The following is a 25,325-nucleotide window of genomic DNA, read 5'->3' as shown; positions in this document are numbered from 1 at the left end:
GGAAAGGAAATGAGGACGGAGTGAGGAAGCTTCAGTGGGGCGATGAGCGAGGAACGAGGAGTGAGGAAGCTTCAGTGGAGCGAGGAGCGAGGAGCGAGGAACGAAGAGTAAGGAAACTTCAGAAGAGCGATGAGCGAGGAACGGAGAGTGAGGAAGCTTCAGAGGAGCGATGAGCGAGGAACGAGGAGTGAGGAAGCTTCAGAGGAGCGATGAGCGAGGAACGAGGAGTGAGGAAGCTTCAGAGGAGCGATGAGCGAGAAACAAAGAGTGAGGAAGCTTCAGAGGAGCGTTGATCGAGGAACGATGAGTGAGGAAGCTTCAGTGGAGCGATAGCGAGGAACGAAGAGTGAGGAAGCTTCAGTGGAGCGATAGCGAGGAACGAGGAGTGAGGAAGCTTCAGAGGAGCGATGAGCGAGGAACGAGGAGTGAGGAAGCTTCAGAGGAGCGATAGCGAGGAACGAAGAGTGAGGAAGCTTCAGAGGAGCGATAGCGAGGAACGAAGAGTGAGGAAGCTTCAGAGGAGCGTTGAGCGAGGAACGATGAGTGAGGAAGCTTCAGTGGAGCGATAGCGAGGAACGAAGAGTGAGGAAGCTTCAGTGGAGCGATAGCGAGGAAAGATGAGTGAGGAAGCTTCAGAGGAGCGAGGAGCGAGGAAAGATGAGTGAGGAAGGTTCAGAGGAGCGAGGAAAGATGAGTGAGGAAGGTTCAGAGGAGCGATGAGCGAGGAACGAGGAGTGAGGAAGCTTCAGAGGAGCGATAGCGAGGAACGAAGAGTGAGGAAGCTTCAGAGGAGCGATGAGCGAGGAACGAGGAGTGAGGAAGCTTCAGAGGAGCGAGGAACGAGGAGTGAGGAAGCTTCAGTGGAGCGATAGCGAGGAACGAAGAGTGAGGAAGCTTCAGAGGAACGATGAGCGAGGAACGAAGAGTGAGGAAGCTTCAGAGGAGCGATGAGCGAGGAACGAAGAGTGAGGAAGCTTCAGAGGAGCGATGAGCGAGGAACGAGGAGTGAGGAAGCTTCAGTGGAGCGATAGCGAGGAACGAGGAGTGAGGAAGCTTCAGTGGAGCGATAGCGAGGAACGAAGAGTGAGGAAGCTTCAGAGGAGCGATGAGCGAGGAACGAAGAGTGAGGAAGCTTCAGAGGAGCGATGAGCGAGGAGTGAGGAAGCTTCAGAGGAGCGATGAGCGAGGAACGAGGAGTGAGGAAGCTTCAGTGGAGCGATGAGCGAGGAACGAAGAGTGAGGAAGCTTCAGAGGAGCGAGGAACGAGGAGTGAGGAAGCTTCAGTGGACCGATGAGCGAGGAACGAGGAGTGAGGAAGCTTCAGAGGAGCGATGAGCGAGGAACGAGGAACGAGGAGTGAGGAAGCTTCAGAGGAGCGATGAGCGAGGAACGAGGAAGCTTCAGAGGAGCGATGAGCGAGGAACGAAGAGTGAGGAAGCTTCAGAGGAGCGATGAGCGAGGAGTGAGGAAGCTTCAGAGGAGCGATGAGCGAGGAACGAGGAGTGAGGAAGCTTCAGAGGAGCGATGAGCGAGGAACGAGGAGTGAGGAAGCTTCAGTGGAGCGATAGCGAGGAACGAGGAGTGAGGAAGCTTCAGAGGAACGATGAGCGAGGAACGGAGAGTGAGGAAGCTTCAGAGGAACGATGAGCGAAGAACGAAGAGTGAGGAAGCTTCAGAGGAGCGATGAGCGAGGAACGAGGAGTGAGGAAGCTTCAGAGGAGCGATGAGCGAGGAACGAGGAGTGAGGAAGCTTCAGTGGAGCGATAGCGAGGAACGAGGAGTGAGGAAGCTTCAGAGGAACGATGAGCGAGGAACGAAGAGTGAGGAAGCTTCAGAGGAGCGATGAGCGAGGAACGAAGAGTGAGGAAGCTTCAGAGGAGCGATGAGCGAGGAACGAAGAGTGAAGAAGCTTCAGAGGAGCGATGAGCGAGGAACGAAGAGTGAGGAAGCTTCAGAGTAGCGATGAGCGAGGAACGAGGAGTGAGGAAGCTTCAGAGGAACGATGAGCGAAGAACGAAGAGTGAGGAAGCTTCAGAGGAACGATGAGCGAAGAACGAAGAGTGAGGAAGCTTCAGAGTAGCGATGAGCGAGGAACGAAGAGTGAGGAAGCTTCAGAGGAGCGATGAGCGAGGAACGAAGAGTGAGGAAGCTTCAGAGGAGCGATGAGCGAGGAACGAGCAGTGAGGAAGCTTCAGAGGAGCGATGAGCGAGGAACGAGGAGTGAGGAAGCTTCAGAGGAGCGATGAGCGAGGAACGAGGAGTGAGGAAGCTTCAGAGGAGCGATGAGCGAGGAACGAGGAGTGAGGAAGCTTCAGAGGAGCGATGAGCGAGGAACGAGGAGTGAGGAAGCTTCAGAGGAGCGATAGCGAGGAACGAGGAGTGAGGAAGCTTCAGAGGAGCGAGGAACGAAGAGTGAGGAAGCTTCAGAGGAGCGATGAGCGAGGAACGAGGAGTGAGGAAGCTTCAGAGGAGCGATGAGCGAGGAACGAAGAGTGAGGAAGCTTCAGAGGAGCAAGGAACGAGGAGTGAGGAAGCTTCAGAGGAGCGATGAGCGAGGAACGAAGAGTGAGGAAGCTTCAGAGGAGCGATGAGCGAGGAACGAAGAGTGAGGAAGCTTCAGAGGAGCGAGGAACGAGGAGTGAGGAAGCTTCAGAGGAGCGATGAGCGAGGAACGAAGAGTGAGGAAGCTTCAGTGGAGCGATGAGCGAGGAGCAAAGAGTGAGGAAGCTTCAGGAGCGATGAGCGAGGAGTGAGGAAGCTTCAGAGGAGCGATGAGCGAGGAACGAGGAGTGAGGAAGCTTCAGAGGAGCGATGAGCGAGGAACGAAGAGTGAGGAAGCTTCAGAGGAGCGAGGAACGAGGAGTGAGGAAGCTTCAGAGGAGCGATGAGCGAGGAACGAAGAGTGAGGAAGCTTCAGAGGAGCGATGAGCGAGGAACGAGGAGTGAGGAAGTTTCAGAGGAGCGATGAGCGAGGAACGAGGAGTGAGGAAGCTTCAGAGGAGCGATGAGCGAGGAACGAAGAGTGAGGAAGCTTCAGTGGAGCGATGAATGAGGAGCAAAGAGTGAGGAAGCTTCAGAGGAGCGATGAGCGAGGAACGAGGAGTGAGGAAGCTTCAGAGGAGCGATGACCGAGGAACGAGGAGTGAGGAAGCTTCAGAGGAGCGATGAGCGAGGAACGAGGAGTGAGGAAGTTTCAGAGGAGCGATGAGCGAGGAACGAGGAGTGAGGAAGCTTCAGAGGAGCGATGAGCGAGGAACGAAGAGTGAGGAAGCTTCAGAGGAGCGATGAGCGAGGAACGAGGAGTGAGGAAGCTTCAGAGGAGCGATGAGCGAGGAACGAGGAGTGAGGAAGCTTCAGAGGAGCATATTCCATACATCTATGGCAACACTGTCATAGATGTACAACACTGTCCAATACTGTACATACCCAAGCCTAGGCTACATGTTTGATGTTTTGTCTCTTTTTTTTCAATTATTATTGCTTCAGGATTTTGTGTTTGTTGTTTCAACTTTTTATTTTTCGCAAGTAAATTACTTTGTAAAGATTTAGACAAAAAACACTCAATGCACACAAGAAAAAAAAAAAAAAAAAAAAACATTCAATGCATTTAAATACTGTATTATGAAACGATTAGTTCCAATCCTTTATTCTGATTGGTCAATAGCTGTTTTATTCACAATAAAACACGGCTATGACCGCTTCACCCAACGGTTCTATGAAAAAAACAATAGAAACCATTACAGAATTCCTAATGGTTTTATTGGTTCTAAAGGGAACTGTATTGGTTTTAATGGAAACTGTAATGGTCCTAGTAGGCCTCTATTGGTAATTTGCTTTCTTCTATTGGTTGCATGTTTTGTGTATTTGTCTGTATTGGTTTTAATGGAAACTGTAATGGTCCTAGTAGGCCTCTATTGGTAATTTGCTTTCTTCTATTGGTTGCATGTTTTGTGTATTTGTCTGTATTGGTTTTAATGGAAACTGTATTGGTCCTAATAGGTCTCTATTGGTAATTTGCTTTCTTGTATTGGTGGTGTTTTTTTCAATTGGATACCATTAAGGATCAATAGAACACATTTGGCAACTTATAGGTTACATGTTGGTATCTACTGTACACCAGTATGAACCATTAGGACTCCAATAAATTTAGTGTTTCCTTTGATGATAATGATTTAAGGTACACATAATTAATAGGCTAGATGCAGTTTTTATTTTTTACAATTATTACAACACAGCATAATAGATTTTAAAAAAAATGTTTGCTAATTTTTTCAGTTGTTTTATAATGCTATTATGCTGATCCTATGTAATTTGGCAATGATACCGTTAAATATGTATTGTTTAGTAGAATTCACACAAAATTTTTCATTCATATGGGTCATGACGACCCATAACTTTACGTTGTGTTTTGCCTTGTAACTGTATGAGACATAGCGTAACTGTTTTAAAAAGTGTGTGTGTGTGTGTGTGAAACCCTACATTATGCAAAATGTCCCCACAAAGATGATAATAACCGAAAACCTTGTCGGGACAGTTTTTGGTCCCAATGAGGAAAACAGCTTATAAATCAGACTAAGTAATGTTTTTTGACAATTCAAAGTTTTCTGTGATGGGTGGAAATAAGGGGAGAGAATACAGTTTGTACATAAAAAAAAAACACAATATGTCTGGAAAGTCCCCATAAAACATAAAAACACGTTTTTGTGCACAGATAGCAACAGTTAGTTGAAGCAATCGTCTGTGCACAAGCCATGCCACTGATAACAGCAGAAACCCAGCAAACAGTGTGTGCCATAGACTGTAAAACAAATAGGTGTGTGCCCACTGTGGGTAAGTGTGGGTTTTCTGTGGGACAAAACCATAGGGACAAAACCCACACAGGCCCCCAGTAGGTTAGCCAATATCTATGGGTTAGCCCATGCAGCATTTTTGAGCCCCCATGAGGGTTTGCTGTATAGGCAACCCACCATGTTAACAGCACAGCACAGTAGTTAAATTATTGTTTTAAGATTAGATGCTCAAGCACCATGGGTTAATCAAACTATTTTTAACGATCCAGTAAAATGTCATAAATGCACATCATCAACAAGATAGCAAGACAAGTACTGACTTTACTGTGCCTGTTGGCTTGTAGCTGTTTTCAGACCGATACAATCAGACAAGACCATATTAGTTAACCATTAGACCTCAATAAATCACAGCACTTATATATTAATACATTAATAAATAACACTAAATCATACTATAAATTGTCTGTTGTAATAATGAAGTAGCCTATTTATTAAAGAAAATTAACTTATTTGTAACAATAGCCTAAAACAATGCAAATGGTTGATCATTGACTCTTTCCCCCCCCATTATTATCATTGGTATTCTTCAGTGATGTATTTATTATAACATTATATATATATATATATATATATATATATATATATATATATATATATATATATATATATGTGTGTGTGTGTGTGTGTGTGTGTGTGTGTGTGTGTGTGTGTGTGTGTGTGTGTGTGTATGTGTGTGTGTGTGTTATAATAATATAATAAATACATAAAGTAATACACTGGATGGCGTCGTCACGTGATCAATTTTAGCCAATGAGACTGCTGGAACTTTGCATCACTAATGAGCTGTCATTCCGGAATCCGGATTCGACCAGCTCTTCAAACCCTTATATACTTCAATGCTTCAAACAGGTAACGTAAAGATTTTTACATTTTTGCAGTAATTTCTGAGTTGTCTATGAAAATGAGTGAAACAGGTCAAAATGGTAATTAATTGGAATTAAATACACCCACATTAGTGGTTTATCTGATTATATTATGTAAGTTACTCTGCTATGCTGCAGTTTAAATGATTAACGGTCGACTAACGTTAGCCGTCTCAGACAGTTCGTTTTTTTTTTTTTAGCAATCTCTGAGGTAATATATACTTTAAAACTGCATGAATTCATTACCTTGAATTGTTTTACATTTATTTTGGTGTTCATTTGATTTATTATTGTTTTTTCGTTGCTAAAAACGACGAACTAAGGTCATGATGGAGTCAGACAGAGTTCTAAATAGCGATGTAAACGAGGATTTATGTAACGTTAGCGTGCATAGTATACAATACCTAAGCTACACACTCTTATTAAATCTCGTTACATATGATTAATGTATGTGATGAATGTATGTAACGTTAAATGATGTATAATTGATAAGTTAACGTTACACTGGGCACTGACAGACAGCAAATCATGTAACGTTAAGTTAACGTTATTATTATTTCTGCTAACGTTAAGTTACATGTGCTTTGTATTTTTACAAAAGCCACGGTAACGTTAATAATACTTATCATGTTAACGCGATTTTACACAACTTTGTACGCGTTGTCTCACACACAAGCTGGCGCGTGCACCTGTCGGGGAGAGAGAGTGAAAGAGAGAGGACTCGTGTGATTGGTTATACAGTATTTATCCGAAAAGATGATTGATGACTGTCAAATAATATCAACCATTTGTAATATTTAATCAAATATTAAAATATCAAACTGAAGTAAATCATTTAGGCCATGAAATAATATTGACATTAAATATTAATGTAATAATAATTTATCTTGAATGTATACATTTCATCAGCCAGTTCATCCATACAAAGCAATATTTGACTGAGAGATATTAATTTTTGTTTCTTTTTCTCCCATTTCCTTGTGTGCAATCAGATAATTGGTTCCGCTCATATGACTCACTAACTGACACATTCTCAGTTTTTGTATTCTAGATTTGTCAGACATTTACAAAAAACTTTCTTTGAAACCATATAGGCTAACTGTATTATGACAAACATTTTGCTTATGTTTTCTGTTAATATTTTGGGTAGGCCTATCACATTTTTTTAATGAGATGATCCTCACCCACTTATCAAATACTGCATTTGTCAGTACAGTGGTGTCATGTACATTCTTATATGTTATTGTATATATTCATGAATACAATTTTTAAATTGGGTTTATACCATTAAAATGTTGTTTGTCCTCTGTCTATTCAGTATTTATTGCCATCTATCTAGTCCTGATTGCAGAATTGAGCTCCAACTCCAGTTAAGCAGACCTGAACCAGTTGATCAAGTCTTCAGGATCAACAGAAACTACAGGAAAGCTGGAACTACACTCTGCAGGACATTGGTCCTCCATGACCAGGACTGGACACCACTGTTGTGAGTGATCAATCTACCAGTCATTCTGGATCTCTGAATTGTCATGTTCAGAACATATTGCAGGCGACCTCATCTTTGGCCCTCGAGGACCACTGTCCTATAGACTTTAGCACCAAACCTGGTCCAATACACCTGGGGCCGTATTTACAAAACGTTTTATCATGCACTTCGAGAACCAGAGTTGAGAAACTCCTGACTAGGGATGGGTACCGAAAGCCGGGTTTTAAACAGGCCCCCGGGGCTGAATTTTGAGAGACCGTTGTATCGATAAGCTCGGACGTTATAGGTTCTGCTGTCGGTACTGGAGAAATTAAGAAAATACACATACTATTTATTATTGCTATAAAGACGTTATTTTTAATTATTTTTTATCTCGCCATCCATTTCTAGCGCACAACACGACAGCCCTGCTTAATGAGTGACGACGGAGGACAGAACTAATCATTCAAACGTAGCCTGGTTATACTTTAGATCTGTGATATTAGCCTGATTTTATTTTAGATTTCGGCTTCCAAATTATATTAATAATTATAATTATAAAAATAATATATTGAGGTAAAACCATTAAAAAATATAGTCGCATTCTGTCCAGCGCAACTGCCTTCCGTTCGCAGCAGTGCGCTGTCATTTCTCCCTAAAACTCATACTTAACGACAGAATCAGCACGATCGGTGATTGTTGTAAAATGCAGTCTAGCTACTGTTTCTAAATAATAATAATAAAAAGAGCTATTAAAAGCATAAAAATCTGCCCAAGAGATGCTGTTCTCAAGGCGGCACGCGCTCCGAAACAGACCGTAACGAGACAAGCAAATTATACTTTGGCTTTCACTGAGTTGCCAACTTTGGGACTTTGGCTGGAGTGAGACTGTAAAATTTGAGTGTGCGCACACGCAGAGAATTTTTGGTAACCCTAATTTACAAAATGTCAGTCCTTGTTTACTTAGTATATAAACCCTGATTTATGCACACACAAAAACAACTAATAGAATGGAAATGCTTTTTAATAATGTACAATTAATTTATTGATTGCACTATAAAAAAATAAAGATAGAGGTGATTAAATAACAAACATGTAAAACAACAACATCAAAACAATAAGAAATCTCAAAACAAAAGGGACACATAATAGTTACTCCGCCTCCCCAGAAAACCACAACACACAAGTTTCACAAATTAGGCCTGTTGTGCCACAGGGGCAGTTTTGGCCTGCTTCACTGTCATGAGTCGTTCATGAACGTGACAAATGAACGAAAGACTCGGAAGGTAAAGTAATTATGTACCCTGTAAATTATTTTTACTGCATTATAATGATTTCTTAATTCATAATATGATAAAGACTGCGTAGGTGGATGTGTTCAGGGAATTGGACTGTTAAAAGTATAAAATTTAAAGCCTGTTTTATGCTCAGAGTTGATCTGATTATCAGGATATTTTGTTTGATTTTCACCATTGTTAAGATTCATACACTGTTTCTTGATGTCTGTGTGCGTCTAAGTAATGCCATAGATTAAAAGTTTTTGTGCACTAAATAGAGCAAGTATATTATTTGATAAACCACACTGCTAGATATGCTGTTGAATCAAATAAATTCTATTATGAATAAAACAAAATTAAAACAACAAGTCCTATATAATCTAAGCATTAGACACTTAAAAGATCAGGGATTCAGGCAATTACATGATGATATCGATGTCATCATCATCAAGAAATAGCCAATATCACCTGATCTCGTGGCTTTTTTAGCTACAACAATTATGCTTTATAAACACTTATAGCAGCCACACAAAACGTTATATCATAAAATAAAGGGTCAAGAGCACAACTAAAGCAAACACTAACCACCATCATGGTGACTTTAAAATACAAAATAATGATTTCATTAAAATGGAAATTAAATAAAGTAAATCTGGTTAGTTTTAAGTGAACCTGGTAATAAGTGTACGGCCATGCATTTCACCTTTTGGTTTGGTTTATTCCAACCAAAATTCAACAACTGTCCAACGTTGGAGGTTGACGTCAAACAAACATTGGATTTAGACGTCAACCCAACTTTCATTTTCAACCAAAATCCAACGTCTGACCGACGTTGGAGTCTATATCCTGTGCCTGCTGGGATATATCGCCCAGCCCTACGTGAACCCGAATTTAACGTCTTTAACGTATTTGCACTTATATAATGCATATATATTTTTATATGATTTATATTATATATAAATAGAACTATTTTATATATAAATAACACATTTTTCTTAAATATATACCATATTTTCCGGACTATAAGTCGCTCCGTAGTATAAGTCGCATCAGTCAAAAAATGAGTCATGAAGAGGGGAAAAAACATATAAGTCGCACTGGACTATAAGTCGCATTTATTTAGAAATGTATTTCACAAAATCCAAGACCAAGAACAGACATGTAATCTGGAAAGGCAAAATTTATTCAACTCCACAACAGCACACAGAACATCAGGCTGAATAGGTGTCTGGCATGTCAACGTAACATCCACACTATTGCGTTTTCATTTAGAAACGGAGACCTTTTGCTACGTTTGCACCTCCCGTCCAGTCTACAACGGCAAAAACGAAGACCTAAAACGGAGAAGTTTAGAAACGCTCCGACCCCGTTTTGCGTTTTGAATCTCCGGAGAGCGTTTTAGTGAAGACGGTCAAAACGGAGGACTTTACAAACGATGACGCAGAGGCTCACGCTCGGCTCTATGATTGGGTGTCATCAGTCATGGCGTATCCTTCCCTGATTCGTCAGACACCCATCACATGACCCGTCCCCGGGAATAAAACAAATACAAAAACAGCCTGGACTGCGTAACGTTAGCGACTGCAACATGGATAACGAATTACAAGCGTTACTGACGTTGATGTCTTTGCTAGCAGCTATTGTGCAAGTAAATTCTGCATTTTACAATGCTATCACTGCCTACATGCGCCTGTTTACACCAGCATACGCATGCCCAGTGTTGGTGAATGGTCACGTGATCCGCGCTTTCAGTCGTTTTAATGTGGACGGAGATCAATTCTAATACGCAGCTAAAACACTGGTGTGGACGGAGATCGTATTCGTTTTAATTCTCCGTTTCTAAACTAAAACACAGTAGTGTGGATGAGGCCTAAGGCGGCCGCCTAAGCAGCACACGCCTGCCGCCTTAACTACGTCGTCAAAAAAATGTATATGAGCGATATCCGCCGCGTTACTCTGTCCTGTTTAGAGTTTAGATTCTCTGCCTGAGCCCGATATTTCCCGCCGCTATACTCGGGCCGGACCCGTGATCTAGAGACGTGCGGCGAGTGCGAGCGCGGGCGGTAATGCGATTCATTATGCAGTCAGCTTCATTGATAATAACAGAGATGTATGAGATCGCGATGAACTGATGTCAGCTTTTTAGGAATTATTATTATTAAGGGAATTATTAATCATTCATGGCAAACCATGCACGCAGTCTGCTTGCTTTTATGTTAAATTAACAGTGGTTTGTGAATGTAAATGCTTTAATAACAAATCATTTATCAGCAGGTTGAGGGTCTGATTATAATTTAACCAACAGTAATTCTGGATTGCGTCCACTAACAAGTAAATAGGAAATAAGCGAATCAGAACACTGTGCGTCAAACCAGCAGTATGTGCGCAAGCGTGAACCACTAGTGTTTCTGTCTCCAGGGATTAAAGTTCTCCGTCGCTACGACGGATTTCCGTTAATTGCAGAGAGTCTACGACGGATTTCCGTCAATATCAGGGCTCCCCTGTCATTGTCTTAAAGTTCACTTTTAAAAATTTTAAGGCCGTAAATATGCTTACATTTCTCAAATAGTGTAATAAAGGTCTTCATTTTAGTTTGAATGGGTCTTAATTTAAGGAAGGACGAGGTGTATTCGCCCTGCTGAGGGGGATGTGATCAAAGCCTGGAGTGGCACTAAAAGCACGTTCCTATCTGTACTAAGCACTCTGTGATCACTCCGCTCCTGATCCACTCCGGGTTTTCTACCCCCGCTCACGGAAAAACTGCCCAGGATAAGTGCAAAATGAAGGTTGTGAAATGATTGCCTAATGTTAACTCTACTTTGGTGCTGCAATGATATTGCATATCGCACGATAACCGACCTCATCTGAGCTGCTTTAGGGGCCGTTCACATGTTTGCGCTCACGTGCGTTTTTTTTAAATGTAGATGCGCGAAAAGTGCGCTCAAATAGAGAGCGACGCTGTTGCAACTCGCATCGCTTGTTTTCCCAGGCAAGGTGAATGAAAAAAATCAAAGTAAGTTAGTCTTTAGGGCTTTAGTTTATGTTCACAGAAGCTGCACGCCGGTCGCGAATTCCAGCGCGACGCTTCACAACACGCTTCAGTAACGGTCATAAAATACGAGTCTGGCCTGTGAGATGTGTAGCTAAACCAAACAACAGTTTGCAACGACTGTATCAATCAAATATCAGCTTTTGGAAGGTAAGATATACAGGTAAAGATTAGGAGCCTGCAAGAAGAAGAGAGAATAGAGATGAGAGAGGAAGAGCAGGTGTTGCATACTGTGCCCATGAGATTAACATTATTGTAATGTATTCCTATTTAACACATATAAATGTTCTTTACTAATTACAGTGGAAATATAAGCTCAATTTAACAATACAACACCTATTAAATATAATTCCATAATAGTAGTATTGTATAAATATTAATATTTGTATGGCCCTCGAATATGTTATATTTCACCAGTAAGCACTGGGAGACTTCACTGTTTGTATCACTCCGCTTGTCTGTGTTTGTCCCCGAACCCCCCTACTAGCAAGATCCCTTTACCTCTCTATTTATAAAACACTGTGTACGGCCCTGCTCATGCCGTTCACTTTTTATATAAAAAAATAACATAATATTATTTATTCATAATGGCTAGGTTAAAATATAGTGTGTGATATTTAGCTCACTTTGCAGCAAAGGCTCTGTTGGCTTTTATTATTTGAGAAATAAAAACTTGTGTCAAATTTATGCAAATATTTTATTATTTGTATGACTACATCACAAAGAGTCAAGTCTTGTAAAAGCATTAGATTGAAAACATTGACATTTCATAAAAGTGTGTAAATAATAGAAACACAGTTCAAAATGGCCTTTCTTTAAATGCAAATGTTCTTTGAGTATTTCATTTGTGAAGGTAATGCATGCCATGTACTCACTTTACACCTAATTACAAGAAGAAAAAAAACTTCACACTGGGTGTGTGACGGGGTTTGGCCATGGAAATTTTTTCAGTCAAAATATTTTTTTTTGCTTTAATCCTTGTGTCTCACTCTGGATCTGCCACTGCATCACATTTCTCTCTGCGTGGCGTGGAGTGTCCGTTTTTATGTCGGCTCTCATGTTAACTGGTTAGAGCACAATGCCTGCGTGACACACACACTTCTCGAGCCGCGCCGAAACCGCGTGCTAGAAATAGAACCGCAACTATTTTTCACGCGACATGCAAGAGTGTTGAAAGTTTTCAGACAAAATAGAAGGCGCAAATACTTATTAATAAATTACATTTTGATGCTTGAAAGTCTCTTGGTTTTGACAAATGCATATATAATTGTAATTTAAAAAAATAGGCCTAATATCGATTTTCAAATATTGCCCCTGTCAGGCCTACAGAACGAAATATTCTGTAGCCTATTTTGCCGCCAATACTGCCGACGTTGTCTTTGCTGTATCAGGCTATATATTATGTTTAATAACATCCAAATGTAGATGGTCTGTCGGCGCACAGAGCCACGCAGTCGCAGACAGCACGTGAAGTTCTATCTTATCTATTTGTGTTTGAACAGACATGTGCACGAAAAAATAAGCCAGTGTCCGTCTCAACGAGTTTCCCCGTAAACGGAGTCAAAACGGATGCGTGTCATTACCAGTATTAGATACGTGCATTTGTCTTAAAGGGACAGCACCCAATATATCTGCAGCTGTTTGTCACCAAAGTTAATCAAACAACAAAAGAGAAAAAACACGTTTTGTCAAAAGATAAACTGTATTAATACTTAATACAGTTAATTTACCTGAAAAACATAAAGCACTGCTTTATTTCTCGTGTATTTGTGTTTTATTGTATTGTATTTTGTTTATTAGTTTCTATGCATATGCACTAGACCTACCCTACACAATTACCCCAATCATCCTAGAATTATTAATTCTTTACAAAAAGAGCTATTCAAATCATCAGGTGAAATTGTTTTCATGAAATAGCAGTAATATATACCGGATATTTGCCGCGGGACGAGGGCTTCGATTACCTCTCTCTTTTTTGACCATACATGTGTTTGCACCCCTAAAATTAAAATTAGCCAGCAAGTCCAACAAGTTACCGGTCAGCAAGTTCACCAAGCTCCCGATCTCACTCCACAACACTGAATCCATTGAGTTCTTCCTCGGTGTCGCTTCTGAACAACTCCGCTAACTAGAGCGCCCACTCGCGGCTGTAGACGGTAATGTTTTCTCTTGGTTCATCTCAGTCAGTATGAATTAATTTTGATATATAAGTCACAGCTGACTATAAGTCGCAGGACCAGCCAAACTATGAAAAAAAGTGCGACTTATAGTCCGGAAAATACGGTACATGCATGTGTGTGTATTTATATATTCAAAATAATTATACACAATACACACACATATTATGCAAACACAAACTTTTATTTTGGATTCGATTAATCGCGATTAATCGTTTACAGCCCTAATCAGTAGCCTATCTGCACTCGGTCTTAAAGGGGAAGCAGTCTAATAAACATGCTGACGATTGCGGCATTACTGCGAATCAAACAACAAAAGGCAAAGAGAAAATCACTCACAGCTCTTGAATGAATAACGACAGCTTTAATAAGCATTACTCTGTAACACTTTACAATAAGGTTTGACAGATGCTGACAGCTGACTCGCTAAGATGGAGAGTGACTGGAGTGACGCAAGTAGCTTTGCAACAGAGCGGTCATTTGAAGTCGAGGACTTTTCTCCCCCACCTTCCCCTGAAGTGGAGCAATTGTCTGTGGACAAAGGCCAGAGCCATATTGCCGCTGGCTCAAACTGCGGTGTCACATCGCATTAACTCATAAACATTGCATTAACTCCCGCATCGCGATCGGCATCCGACGATGCTAACGAAGAAGCCGCGCAAGAGAATGGGGCCCGGTATCTGAGTGGATTATTATTACTATTCAGAGGTGTCAAGTAACGAAGTACAAATACTTCGTTACATTACTTAAGTAGAAATTTTGGGTATCTATACTTTACTTGAGTAATTATTTTTCAGCCGACTTTTTACTTCTACTCCTTACATTTTCACGCAATTATCTGTACTTTCTACTCCTTACATTTTAAAAATAGCCTCGTTACTCCTATTTCATTTCTGCTTGTTTTCATTCCCGCTTGTTTTCATTCTGGCTTGTCGTCGTTCAAAAAATGGCCAATTATACTACAATAGATCTGAACACCCGCCTCCTGAACACACATCGCTAAACTGATTGGCTTTGTGTTTTCTTTCTAACTTGTGAGAGGCTGTCCGCGCGGCGCGCTGTAGTTACATTTGGTTTGTGCGAAGCGGCAAAACTCCTCCGAAGGAAACCTACTGTAGATGCGGTAAGCGAGGGAGAAATCAACAGTTTTGTGCTAATACGGGGCAAATCGCGTCAAATATTGCTTTGGGGACAGCCGTTTTTACAATATTGCCTACTGTATGACAATCGCGGGATAAGTGGCAAACATAATCGTTAGTGTGTGTGTGCGTGCGCGTGTGTGTGAGAGAGAGGTGAGAGAGAGTGTGTGCGTGTGTGTGTGAGAGAGCGAGTGTGTGTGAGAGGGAGACTGAGTGTGTGTGTGTGTGTGTGTGAGAGAGAGAGAGAGAGAGAGAGAGAGTGTGTGTGTGTGTGAGAGAGAGAGAGAGAGAGGGGGGAGAGAGTGTGTGTGTGAGAGAGAAGAGAGAGAGTGTGTGTGTGAGAGAGAGAGAGAGGAGAGAGAGTGTGTGTGTGAGAGAGAAGAGAGAGAGTGTGGAGAGAGAGAAGAGAGAGAGAGTGTGTGTGTGTGTGAGAGAGAGAGAGAGAGAGTGCGTGCGTGTGTGTGTGAGAGAGAGAGAGTGTGTGTGTGGGAGAGAGAGAGTGTGTGTGTGTGAGAGAGAGAGAGGAGAGAGAGTGTGTGTGAGAGAGAGAGAGGAGAGAGAGTGTGTGTGAGAGAGAGAGAGGAGAGAGAGTGTGTGTGGGAGAGAGAGAGTGTGTGTGTGTGAGAGAGAGAGAGGAGAGAGAGTGTGTGTGAGAGAGAGAGAGGAGAGAGAGTGTGTGTGAGAGAGAGAGAGGAGAGAGAGTGTGTGTGGGAGAGAGAGAGAGGAGAGAGAGTGTGTGTGTGTGTGAGAGAGAGAGGGGAGAGAGTGTGTGTGTGTGTGAGAGAGAAGAGAGAGAGTGTGTGTGTGTGTGTGTGAGAGAGAGGAGAGAGAGTGTGTGTGTGAGAGAGAAGAGAGAGAGTGTGGAGAGAGAGAAGAGAGAGAGTGTGTGTGTGTGTGTGTGAGAGAGAGAGAGTGCGTGCGTGTGTGTGTGAGGGAGAGAGAGTGTGTGTGTGGGAGAGAGAGAGTGTGTGTGTGCGCGCAACCATTATAGTGTCAAAATATCCCCACAAAGATGGCAATATCCGAAATCCTTATATGTGGCTGAAACAGGTATACCTGTTATACAGCTATAGCCTAGTGCCTCACAAGTTTTTCAACATTTACATTTTAATATATATAACATTATAGTCATTATGGCCTTAGAATTTTTTTTAATTTTTTTTTGAGGAGGTGGGGTGCACTATAGGCCCCTTTGGCGTGGTCTAAGCTTTTGTCCTTAATGGCATTTTTTGCCTTGCATTACTTTTACTTTTATACTTTAAGTAGTTTTGAAACCATGTACTTTTACACTTTTACTTGAGTAAAAAGCTTGAGTTGATACTTCAACTTCTACAGAAGTCATTTTAAACCCTAGTATCTGTACTTCTACTTGAGTAATGAATGTGAATACTTTTGACACCTCTGTAGATACCTCTGTAACGTGTTAGTGTATAGTTGTGCTTTTTCGTGCACGTCCAAATCATGTCTCTGCAATATTTCCCTTATAGCCTTATCCAGGTTTTCCTCCACGGATGTATGGATATTTTCACGAGGTGGCGCAGTCCTTAGTCTATCCATTTGTTGCTTTGGTACAAGATACAATTTTCCGTAATGTTGTATTTTCTCTTCAGATTCAGTTTCTAGTTATCAGACTAGTTATGAAAGATAGTGCTACACTTAGGAGAGGTAGAAGGAAACCCCCTTTTTGGTTAATCATACGTCTTTTTCTTGCTATATTGACCTTTTTATTAGCAACGTATTTTATGTCGGTCTTTCTCCTTTTTAAAGATCCGTGCTGTTTCGCTGTTAGAGGGATCTTACCGTGTAGAATATTGAGAGCCACTTCACATAGAGCCAGTATGAGCTCGTCAGGGGCCGAATGGAGAATAACACGCCGTTGTTTGGGTGAGCTCTTGTATAATAACTTTAAAAGGTACAGATTTCTGGAAAGTCTTGAACTCATGTTAAACTCCTTTCTGAACGTAGACCACAGGATAGTCTGACAGTAAATCTGTTCTGAGACGAAAATTTTCAGGCATCTGTGGTCTATAGTCGATTAACAAGTAGTTATAAGGAGCGCTCGTAGCGTCCTGATAAGCCTCGATGAAGAACTTTGTGTTGCCAGGAAATATCTGACGTCCCAAAACACCTATCTGTTGCTTATCTCGTTTTTTTTTAAATATTATGAAATAATTTGCGTTAAGAGCTATTGTTCTGGAAGATTTACCCTGGAAAAATAGATTCTGTATCAGCAGCAAACAACTAAGTGTCACAGTGTCTGGTGGTTCCCTGGGTTTAACATTAGAGGTCTCAGTTTTCACAGTGTCTAGGCATTTTCACTACATTTCCCATAATCCTGTCTGTCACTAATTGTTCATTTCCTTCAGCTGTTTCTCGTCACCTTGTTTGCACTTGTGTATATATACCCTGTCTGTTTCAGTGTTTGTCACGGAGTCCTTGTTTAATGTCCCCACACTTCCGTTTCTGTTGCTGCCCGTTTGTTGTTCATGTCTTGTGTCTTTGGATTGCTCTACTGGATTTTGACCCTTGCCTGGACTGGTTTTGTGAGTACGGATTTCCCCTAATAAATACTGCGCCTGGACCTTACCTTTTCCTGTGTGTGTGTCGTGACAGAAGGACTCCGTCAAACACAAGGATCCAGCAGTATGTTCACCAACTTCTCTGCCCCAGCCACCGAGCATGAGAGAAGAGAGCGGTTTGAGGGAACCCGTCTGGTCATTTTTCATGGAACCCGGGGAGGTCGCAGAGGAGTGGTTGGTAGAGAGGGAATCCAACACCACTCTCCACCATGGTCCCCCTTCGACTCTGGGCTGGTGAGGGACGGGTCGGAGCCACCTTCTTGCCGTCATAGACGGAGAGGGGTTAGGAGACGCAAGTCTGCCAGTCCGGAGACTGATCTCACCCCAGAGGTCGTGCCAGTGCAGCCCGCTATCATCCCAGAGGCCGTCCCCGTGCAGCACGCTGTCATCCCAGAGGTCGTGCCTGTGCAGACCGCGGTTGTCCCAGAGGCAGTGCCCGAACAGCCCGCTGTCGTCCCAGAGGTCGTCCTGGAGCAGCCCAGCATCAGTCCTGCCACAGCCAAGAGGGCTGTCTTCCTCTTTTATGTGGGGGTTGTACTGCAGGCATGGAGGAGACAAGTGAGCACTGCCGATCCAGAGACCGTGCCATTACCAGAGGTCGTCCCCGAACAGCCCGCTATTGTCCCAGAGGCCGTCCTCGAACAGCCCGCTGTCGTCCTGGAGGTCGCCCCGGGGCTGTCCACCATCAGTCCTGCCACGGCCTATAAGGCTGTCTTCCTTTTTTATGCAGTAGCAGTACTGCGTGCTTGGAGGAGACACAGCATGCCTGGCGAGCCTGAGCTTCACGTCACGCCTCCAGTTCCTGAGCCGGTGGTGTCTGTTCCAGTTCCTGAGCCGGTGGTGTCTGTTCCAGTTCCTGAGCCGGTGGTGTCTGTTCCAGTTCCTGAGCCGGTGGTGTCTGTTGCAGTTCCTGAGCCGGTGGTGTCTGTTGCAGTTCCTGAGCCGGTGGTGTCTGTTGCAGTTCCTGAGCCGGTGGTGTCTGTTGCAGTTCCTGAGCCGGTGGTGTCTGTTGCAGTTCCTGAGCCGGTGGTGTCTGTTGCAGTTCCTGAGCCGGTGGTGTCTGTTGCAGTTCCTGAGCCGGTGGTGTCTGTTGCAGTTCCTGAGCCGGTGGTGTCTGTTGCAGTTCCTGAGCCGGTGGTGTCTGTTCCAGTTCCTGAGCCGGTGGTGTCTGTTGCAGTTCCTGAGCCGGTGGTGTCTGTTGCAGTTCCTGAGCCGGTGGTGTCTGTTGCAGTTCCTGAGCCGGTGGTGTCTGTTGCAGTTCCTGAGCCGGTGGTGTCTGTTGCAGTTCCTGAGCCGGTGGTGTCTGTTGCAGTTCCTGAGCCGGTGGTGTCTGTTGCAGTTCCTGAGCCGGTGGTGTCTGTTCCAGTTCCTGAGCCAGGGTCTGTCTCTGTTCCGCCTTGGTCTTCACCGCCATGGCCGCCCGAGTGGTCGGCTTCACCCTGGTCGTCTCCGCCATGGCCGCCCGAGTGGTCGTCTCCGCCATGGCCGCCCGAGTGGTCGTCTTCACCCTGGTCGTCTCCGCCATGGCCGCCCGAGTGGTTGTCTTCACCCTGGTCGTCTCCGCCATGGCCGCCCGTGGGGTCCTCACCGCCGTGGCCGCCCGAGGGGTCTTCACCGCCGTGGCCGCCCGAGGGGTCTTCACCGCCGTGGCCGCCCGAGGGGTCTTCACCGCCGTGGCCGCCCGATGGACTGTCTGCTTCGCCCTGGCTGCCCGATGGACTGTCTGTTTCGCCCTGGCCGTCGCTTAAGCCGTTCCCCCTTGTTCCTGTGTCCCTCCATGGACCTGGCCCCCCATCCCACCCCCTGATCCTCCACCTTTCCACCTCCAGCCTGGACTCTTGTTTTGTTTGTTTCTTGTGGTCTTGGAGCGTCTGGTAGCCGCTCCGTAGAGGGGAGGTTATGTCACAGTGTCTGGTGGTTCCCTGGGTTTAACATTAGAGGTCTCAGTTTTCACGGTGTCTAGGCATTTTCACTACATTTCCCATAATCCTGTCTGTCACTAATTGTTCAATTCCTTCAGCTGTTTCTCGTCACCTTGTTTGCACTTGTGTATATATAGGCCTACCCTGTCTGTTTCAGTGTTTGTCACGGAGTCCTTGTTTAATGTCCCCACACTTCCGTTTCTGTTGCTGCCCGTTTGTTGTTCATGTCTTGTGTCTTTGGATTGCTCTACTGGATTTTGACCCTTGCCTGGACTGGTTTTGTGAGTACGGATTTCCCCTAATAAATACTGCGCCTGGACCTTACCTTTTCCTGTGTGTGTGTCGTGACACTAAGGTTTCTGTGGTCGATATATTGTGTAAAAAGTAGGGCTGTCCGTTAAACACGTCAGGGCTCCAGACTGCGACCAAATGGTCGCATTTTGCGACCAAAATTTGAGTGTGTGCGACTGAATTTTACATCCAGTCGCACATGTGCGACCAGTAAATTTGTCCCTTTTTTTTTTTTTTACACGTTAAACGTGGAAGGGGCTTATCAATGAATCCGGAATGTGTGGCAGACCAATGAGAATATGGAATGGCCACTGTAAGTGGCTAATATGTGGAGGGGGAGGGTCCTAGAGATAATCGAGCGCGCGTTTAAACATCTGTGGGAAGGAGACGGAGACACATATCACAACCTGCTATGTGCGTCTGAGCAACGAGCAAGCGAACTATGGACTCGTTCTTCCGACCTGCGGCTAGTGTGCCAGTTAAATTCACTTGCTGGCTTCCCAAATAATACATTACAACAGCGATAATAAAAAAACGTGAACAAAACGATTACTCTTCTTTGTAAACACTATTCAATGCGAGTGCCAAATGCTCAAACACGACCTGTCATTTACGCCGTCATTACCCGGGAGTTGATAGCCCACGAGCGCAGACGAGACCTGAACTGCAGACGTTACCATCGGTGTTTAAACTAAACTCATCATTTATGTTTTGCCAATGTAAACATTCAAGAGGAAGACGCGAAAGAGAACTCGCGTCTAGATGTGTGCGCGCGCGTGTGTGTGTGTGTGTGCGTGCGTGCGTGCGCGTGTCTGTGTGTATGCGTAGGCTACTCATCTCAGACAGCGTGCAAGTCTTGCACTTGAATGGACAAATTCATACAAAAAGTATGTCAACATGTCCGTCTTGATGAGTATCCTAGCAGACATGGTAAACATTCATAACAGTATGAAGTATCATCACAGTATCGGTGTAGCCCTACAGAATCAGCTCTGAATTTAATAGCTTTTGTAACTTTAATAAGGATTAATCTTTAATTTATACAGTCAAATATTCAATGTTATTTTACATTTTGATTATTTTATTCAATTTCTGTACCTGAAAACCAATGTTAGACCTACCTGAAAAGCATAGTTTATTTTATTAGTAGGCTATCTTTGCTCTATTGCATTTATTTGTGCTTTTGCCTGTGGTTAGATTATTTGTTCTTATTTTTTATTTTTTTACAGTAGTCTTTTTTTCCCCTGAACATAGCACATACCGAAACCGTGAACCTAAAACCGTGATACTAACTGAACCGTGTCCGTGAGCTATTTGAAACGTTGCAGCCCTAGTACAGTGTCACAGTCGGATGATGATTCAGAGTGAGAGGTTTTAGTGGCGAAAAAGGCCGAACCCACCATTTTCGGGAAGACTGGCTGCGAGAATTCAGCTGGTTGAGGTAGTAGTACTGTAAGAAGACTAATTCCATGAACTGTGAATGTTGCAGTCGCAACCCCATAACTGCGGGGAACACGAAGTTTGCCGACATTGCAGGCACTTCACAGTTTAAACACAATACTCTATTTAAACACAATCTTATCCTCAAGCAGAGTATGCAGTATTAATAAATCAACTGCCGGTTGCTTTTAGAAGACAAGAGGCTGCAACGTTCAATCAGAGTGCAAAGCCATTGTAATTTCTGCATCTATTATCAAAGTATTTATTAGTAATACACTGGAAATGAGTAGAAATGTGAATATTTGGTTAGTATGTTGATTTACGGTGTGTGCTCCTAAATTTTCTGGTTGTGCCCCTAAAATTTTCAGTTGGGGGCCACTGTGCTCCTAGTAAAAAAAGTTAGTCTGGAGCCCTGCACGTTATTAACGGCGTTAACGCAAACCCATTTTAACGGCGTCAATTTTTTTATCGCGAGATTAACGCCTAGCAAACTTTGTAGTTTTTTTTAACATGCTTTTGCAACAACTATAACGTTATTAACCCCCTGGGGTCGGCAATCACGCCGGCGTGATCTGCTCGCTTTTTTTCTTATCAGTGCAAAAGAGATTCAAAATACTTTGTTGGTTTTGATCTTACATTTAAGTGTTTTACATCATTCGATCCAGTTAAGTTTCTATTTTTTTTGTGTATACTCACAATAAAAACAAAGTGTTGTGTCTTTCGCCAAATAAAGAAAAATAAACATGATGCGAGTTCTGCCTTCTCTCTGTCAGGGAAGTCCATTCTGAAACGCGTCCGAAAATGAACTAACTCAGCGAATACTTGTCACTCAGGAACGAGACATTTGTCTTTATGAAGCTAGAATTCTCTTCTTTTAAATGAAGTAATTTATATTAAAAAACACATATTCTTAGTTTATGTAATCCGTTTGAAACCAAGGAGAGGCGCAGTTTTTCGTTCTCTCTTCATTATTTTTAATGAGCTGATGCCGCCACGCCCCCCGGCGCTATTCACATGCTAATAGTTGAGGTGATCTATACGCATCGCACACGCCCTCCGATCAATGCCATCACGCAGTTTCTCGTCAGATTCACGGATAGTTCATCGCGTTTTGAGGATGGCACGCTTCTCCGGTAAAGTCGTCCTCCAGATGATTATGGACAGCGAGGAAGAATTCACCTTTTCCTCAGAGAAACGGTTGCATCTCAGACGGAGAACGGCTGCATTTTCAAGAGCGAATTGATCCCACAGAGGATACAAGTTCGAGTAAGTTGTTTAGTGTTTATATAATTCTTTTCTGATTATATAGAACTCATGTGAATTTTCAGACTATATTTTGCTTAGTTTTGGTTAGCTTTTGACATATTACAGGAAAGATTGCCTTACAATATCCCTAACATTCGTATATGGTCGTGTTTCAATGTGATATTACTCTCTAAACATATTTGTATTATATTTCACTCCGTTTTGATTAGCTTATGACACTGATTATCATGCTAAAAATACTGACTTTTGCGAATATCTGCTTAGGTGTAAATATGATTTCGTGCAAATATATTTCAGCCTCCGGTAAAATGTGATAGCCTACTGTCTAAATACTAGACATTATATTTTTATATATAAATGTTCGGTTTTGGTTAGCCTATGACACACGCTAAAATATTGCCACAGATGATTGTGAATACAGGTGTAAATGTTTGAAATGTGCGCAGATAATGGCCATCAACAGCGCGATCTATGGCCCATAAATAGATATTTCTCCGTCCTATGGCCCATCAACAGATATATAGACTACATGCATTGTGCGTCCATAACCATTAATCGCCCATCTTTGGATAATGTATGCTAACACAGTTGTTTTTATTTTTTTAGGAATGTGTTTGCATCACACTCTCCTTCTCCAGCAGAGGGACACGCAGGTGTCGTTCAGTTCTCAATCGAGAATGATGGTAAGTGCACAGACGTAATATTTTACTGATGAAATGTAATTGTGTTTACAATATACATAATATACTCGTCATAATATACAAGTAGGGCCTACCTATTCTTGTGTGAAATTACAAAATCGGTTGTCTTTTTCTTAATCCATGGCCATAGTGATTGATAGCGATAATAATACAGTTTCTTTGATTGTGTTATCAACAGATGTGACAATGAACATGTCCAAGCACCGGTCCCGAAGAGAGCCATGGCAAACAAGCAACAGGTCCAAGTCCACCCTGTCATGGAAAACCGAGACTGATGTTGACATGGTTGCACAGACTGCGTGATTCCTGCCCGGGAAACTGGACCGCAAGTGACCTCTGTTTACTCACATTCGCCCATGAGTCTGTTTGTAACAGTATACACTACCTTTCTTTCTTTTTTTTAAAGGATGTGTTAAGTTATATTGTTAGGAAAGATTTCTATTTTGAATAAATGCTTTTCTTTTTAATAATAATAATAACTGTTTTTCCAACATTGATAATACCTGATTATCAAATCATGATATTAGAATGATTTCTGAAGGATCATGTGACACTGAAGACTGAAGTAAGGATGCTGAAAATTCAGCTTTGATCAAAGAAATAAATTATATTTTAAAGTATATTAAAATAGAAAATCATTATTTTAAATTGTAATAATATTTCACAATATTACTGTTGTTTCTGTATTTTTTATCAAATAAATGCAGCCATCTTCCAAAAATATTAAAAATGGTAATGTGTCCAAACGATTGACTGGTACTATATGTTTATATATGTACGGTAGCACTGTGGTCTTGTGAGGCACAACATTTAGTTCCTCCACATAGAGGAATTACAATAAAAACAGATTAAAAAACAAAACCTTTGAATGTCCTCTCATTCTCAGATTCTCCTCTCTGCCTCACAGCACCGTGATGGGGGCATTAGCCATTGGGGGAGTGTCTATTGTCTCCCCTCATTCATATTCATGGCCATCAACACCCCTACGCATAAAGCAGTACTGGCACAAAAACTGACTTGCAAAGTTTAAATCATTATATTGTTGTTTTGTGAAAGAGTGATCAGAATGATTTTCACATCATTTTGTAGTAAACATTCTAGCCTACAAGAATGGTAACTCAAAAGTATTGTGCCAAACTATTCAGTATGAGTTATATGAGCTCATTGCAGTGACACATTTTTTCCCAAAACTTACTAACCACGCATAATATTTTTTTTCTATAAAATGCAAACATGTAACTTCCATTTTGCTCACATATTATTGTAGCAGAGTTTGTGCTGCAATACAGCATAATTATGTGTTGGCCAAAGGTATGTTGTAAGTAGCTGAAATAAGCACAAATGTCAGGGCATGTCAAAACCTCTCAAGGGCCCCAAAAACCCCTCAGACCCCAGGGGGTTAAAACTACAACACCACACCGGGGGGCTGTTCCATAAAAGCCGCTTAGAAAAGCGGGGATTAAAGTCCAAAACGCGACTTGAATAAACCTAACAAATAAGTTGGGGCTAAAGCGGTTTCATAAAAGGTAATTCAAGTTCACGCAATCCCACTAATTTGATCCAGGTTTATCTAGTCTAGATAACTGCGTGTGCACGCGTTTCTTAAGCAGCCCTGGAGGTCGATCATAGATCAAATCGATCCACCATCAAACTGCATATATTTTGTGCTGTTTTATGCGTTTGAGACATGGTGTTTGCAAAACTTACATTTCACAGGAATATTCTCCATCTGAAAATCTTAGAAAGTCGTGCAAATAGTTCCATTTTGCTGTAAACTTCACATTGAACGAGCGCTGCTGCGCGCATGCGCGCCTAATCGGAGCGCAATAATTCTGACTAATATACATTTTGCTTTGAAAATTAATAGGCTATGCGATATGTTATAACACCAGAAATATCTTCTAATTATAATAATTTATCTTTAGGATGTTGGATCAGTTGCAGTGAACTTATATCTCATTAAACTCATATATTTTATACTTATAATAAAACAATTGAACAGAAGTAGGCCTAATTCAGGGAAGAAATTTTTAAGAAACCAAATATAATAAAGATACAAAATATAGTTTTGAGTTTAGGACCTAAGCTACTTAAAAAAGATGACTTATACTTATTTAATTAGAATGCTGAGAATTACAGCTTTTAAAGCAATCTTTTTTTTTTGGAGAAAGCAAGAATGTTTGGTTAGATTAGTTTATACAGTGCATTATGAAGAGGATAACATGAAATTAAGAGCAAAAGTATACATTTTGAAAAGATATGTGCAACTCTAAAATCAAAGAATATTCCATAAAATAAAGGAATAC

At 42.3% G+C, this 25,325-nt stretch overlaps 1 protein-coding gene across 1 annotated transcript; it reads left to right on the top strand.

Moving 5' to 3' along the window:
* Nucleotides 1-5,628: 5,628 nt before the first annotated feature.
* On the top strand, nt 5,629-24,896 carry LOC306988794 (uncharacterized protein; the record flags this gene model as incomplete). Its single annotated transcript, XM_079593943.1, has 4 exons — nt 5,629-5,699; nt 7,032-7,199; nt 22,925-23,001; nt 23,198-24,896. 4 exons carry the CDS (start codon nt 5,629-5,631, stop codon nt 23,320-23,322), a joined length of 441 nt encoding a protein of 146 aa, XP_079450069.1. The 3' UTR covers nt 23,323-24,896.
* Between the last annotated feature and the right edge of the window lie 429 nt (nt 24,897-25,325).

Source organism: Phoxinus phoxinus, assembly GCF_949152265.1.
Source record: "Phoxinus phoxinus genome assembly, chromosome: 20".
Lineage (NCBI taxonomy): Eukaryota > Metazoa > Chordata > Actinopteri > Cypriniformes > Leuciscidae > Phoxinus > Phoxinus phoxinus.
This window is presented reverse-complemented; position numbering and strand designations above follow the sequence as displayed.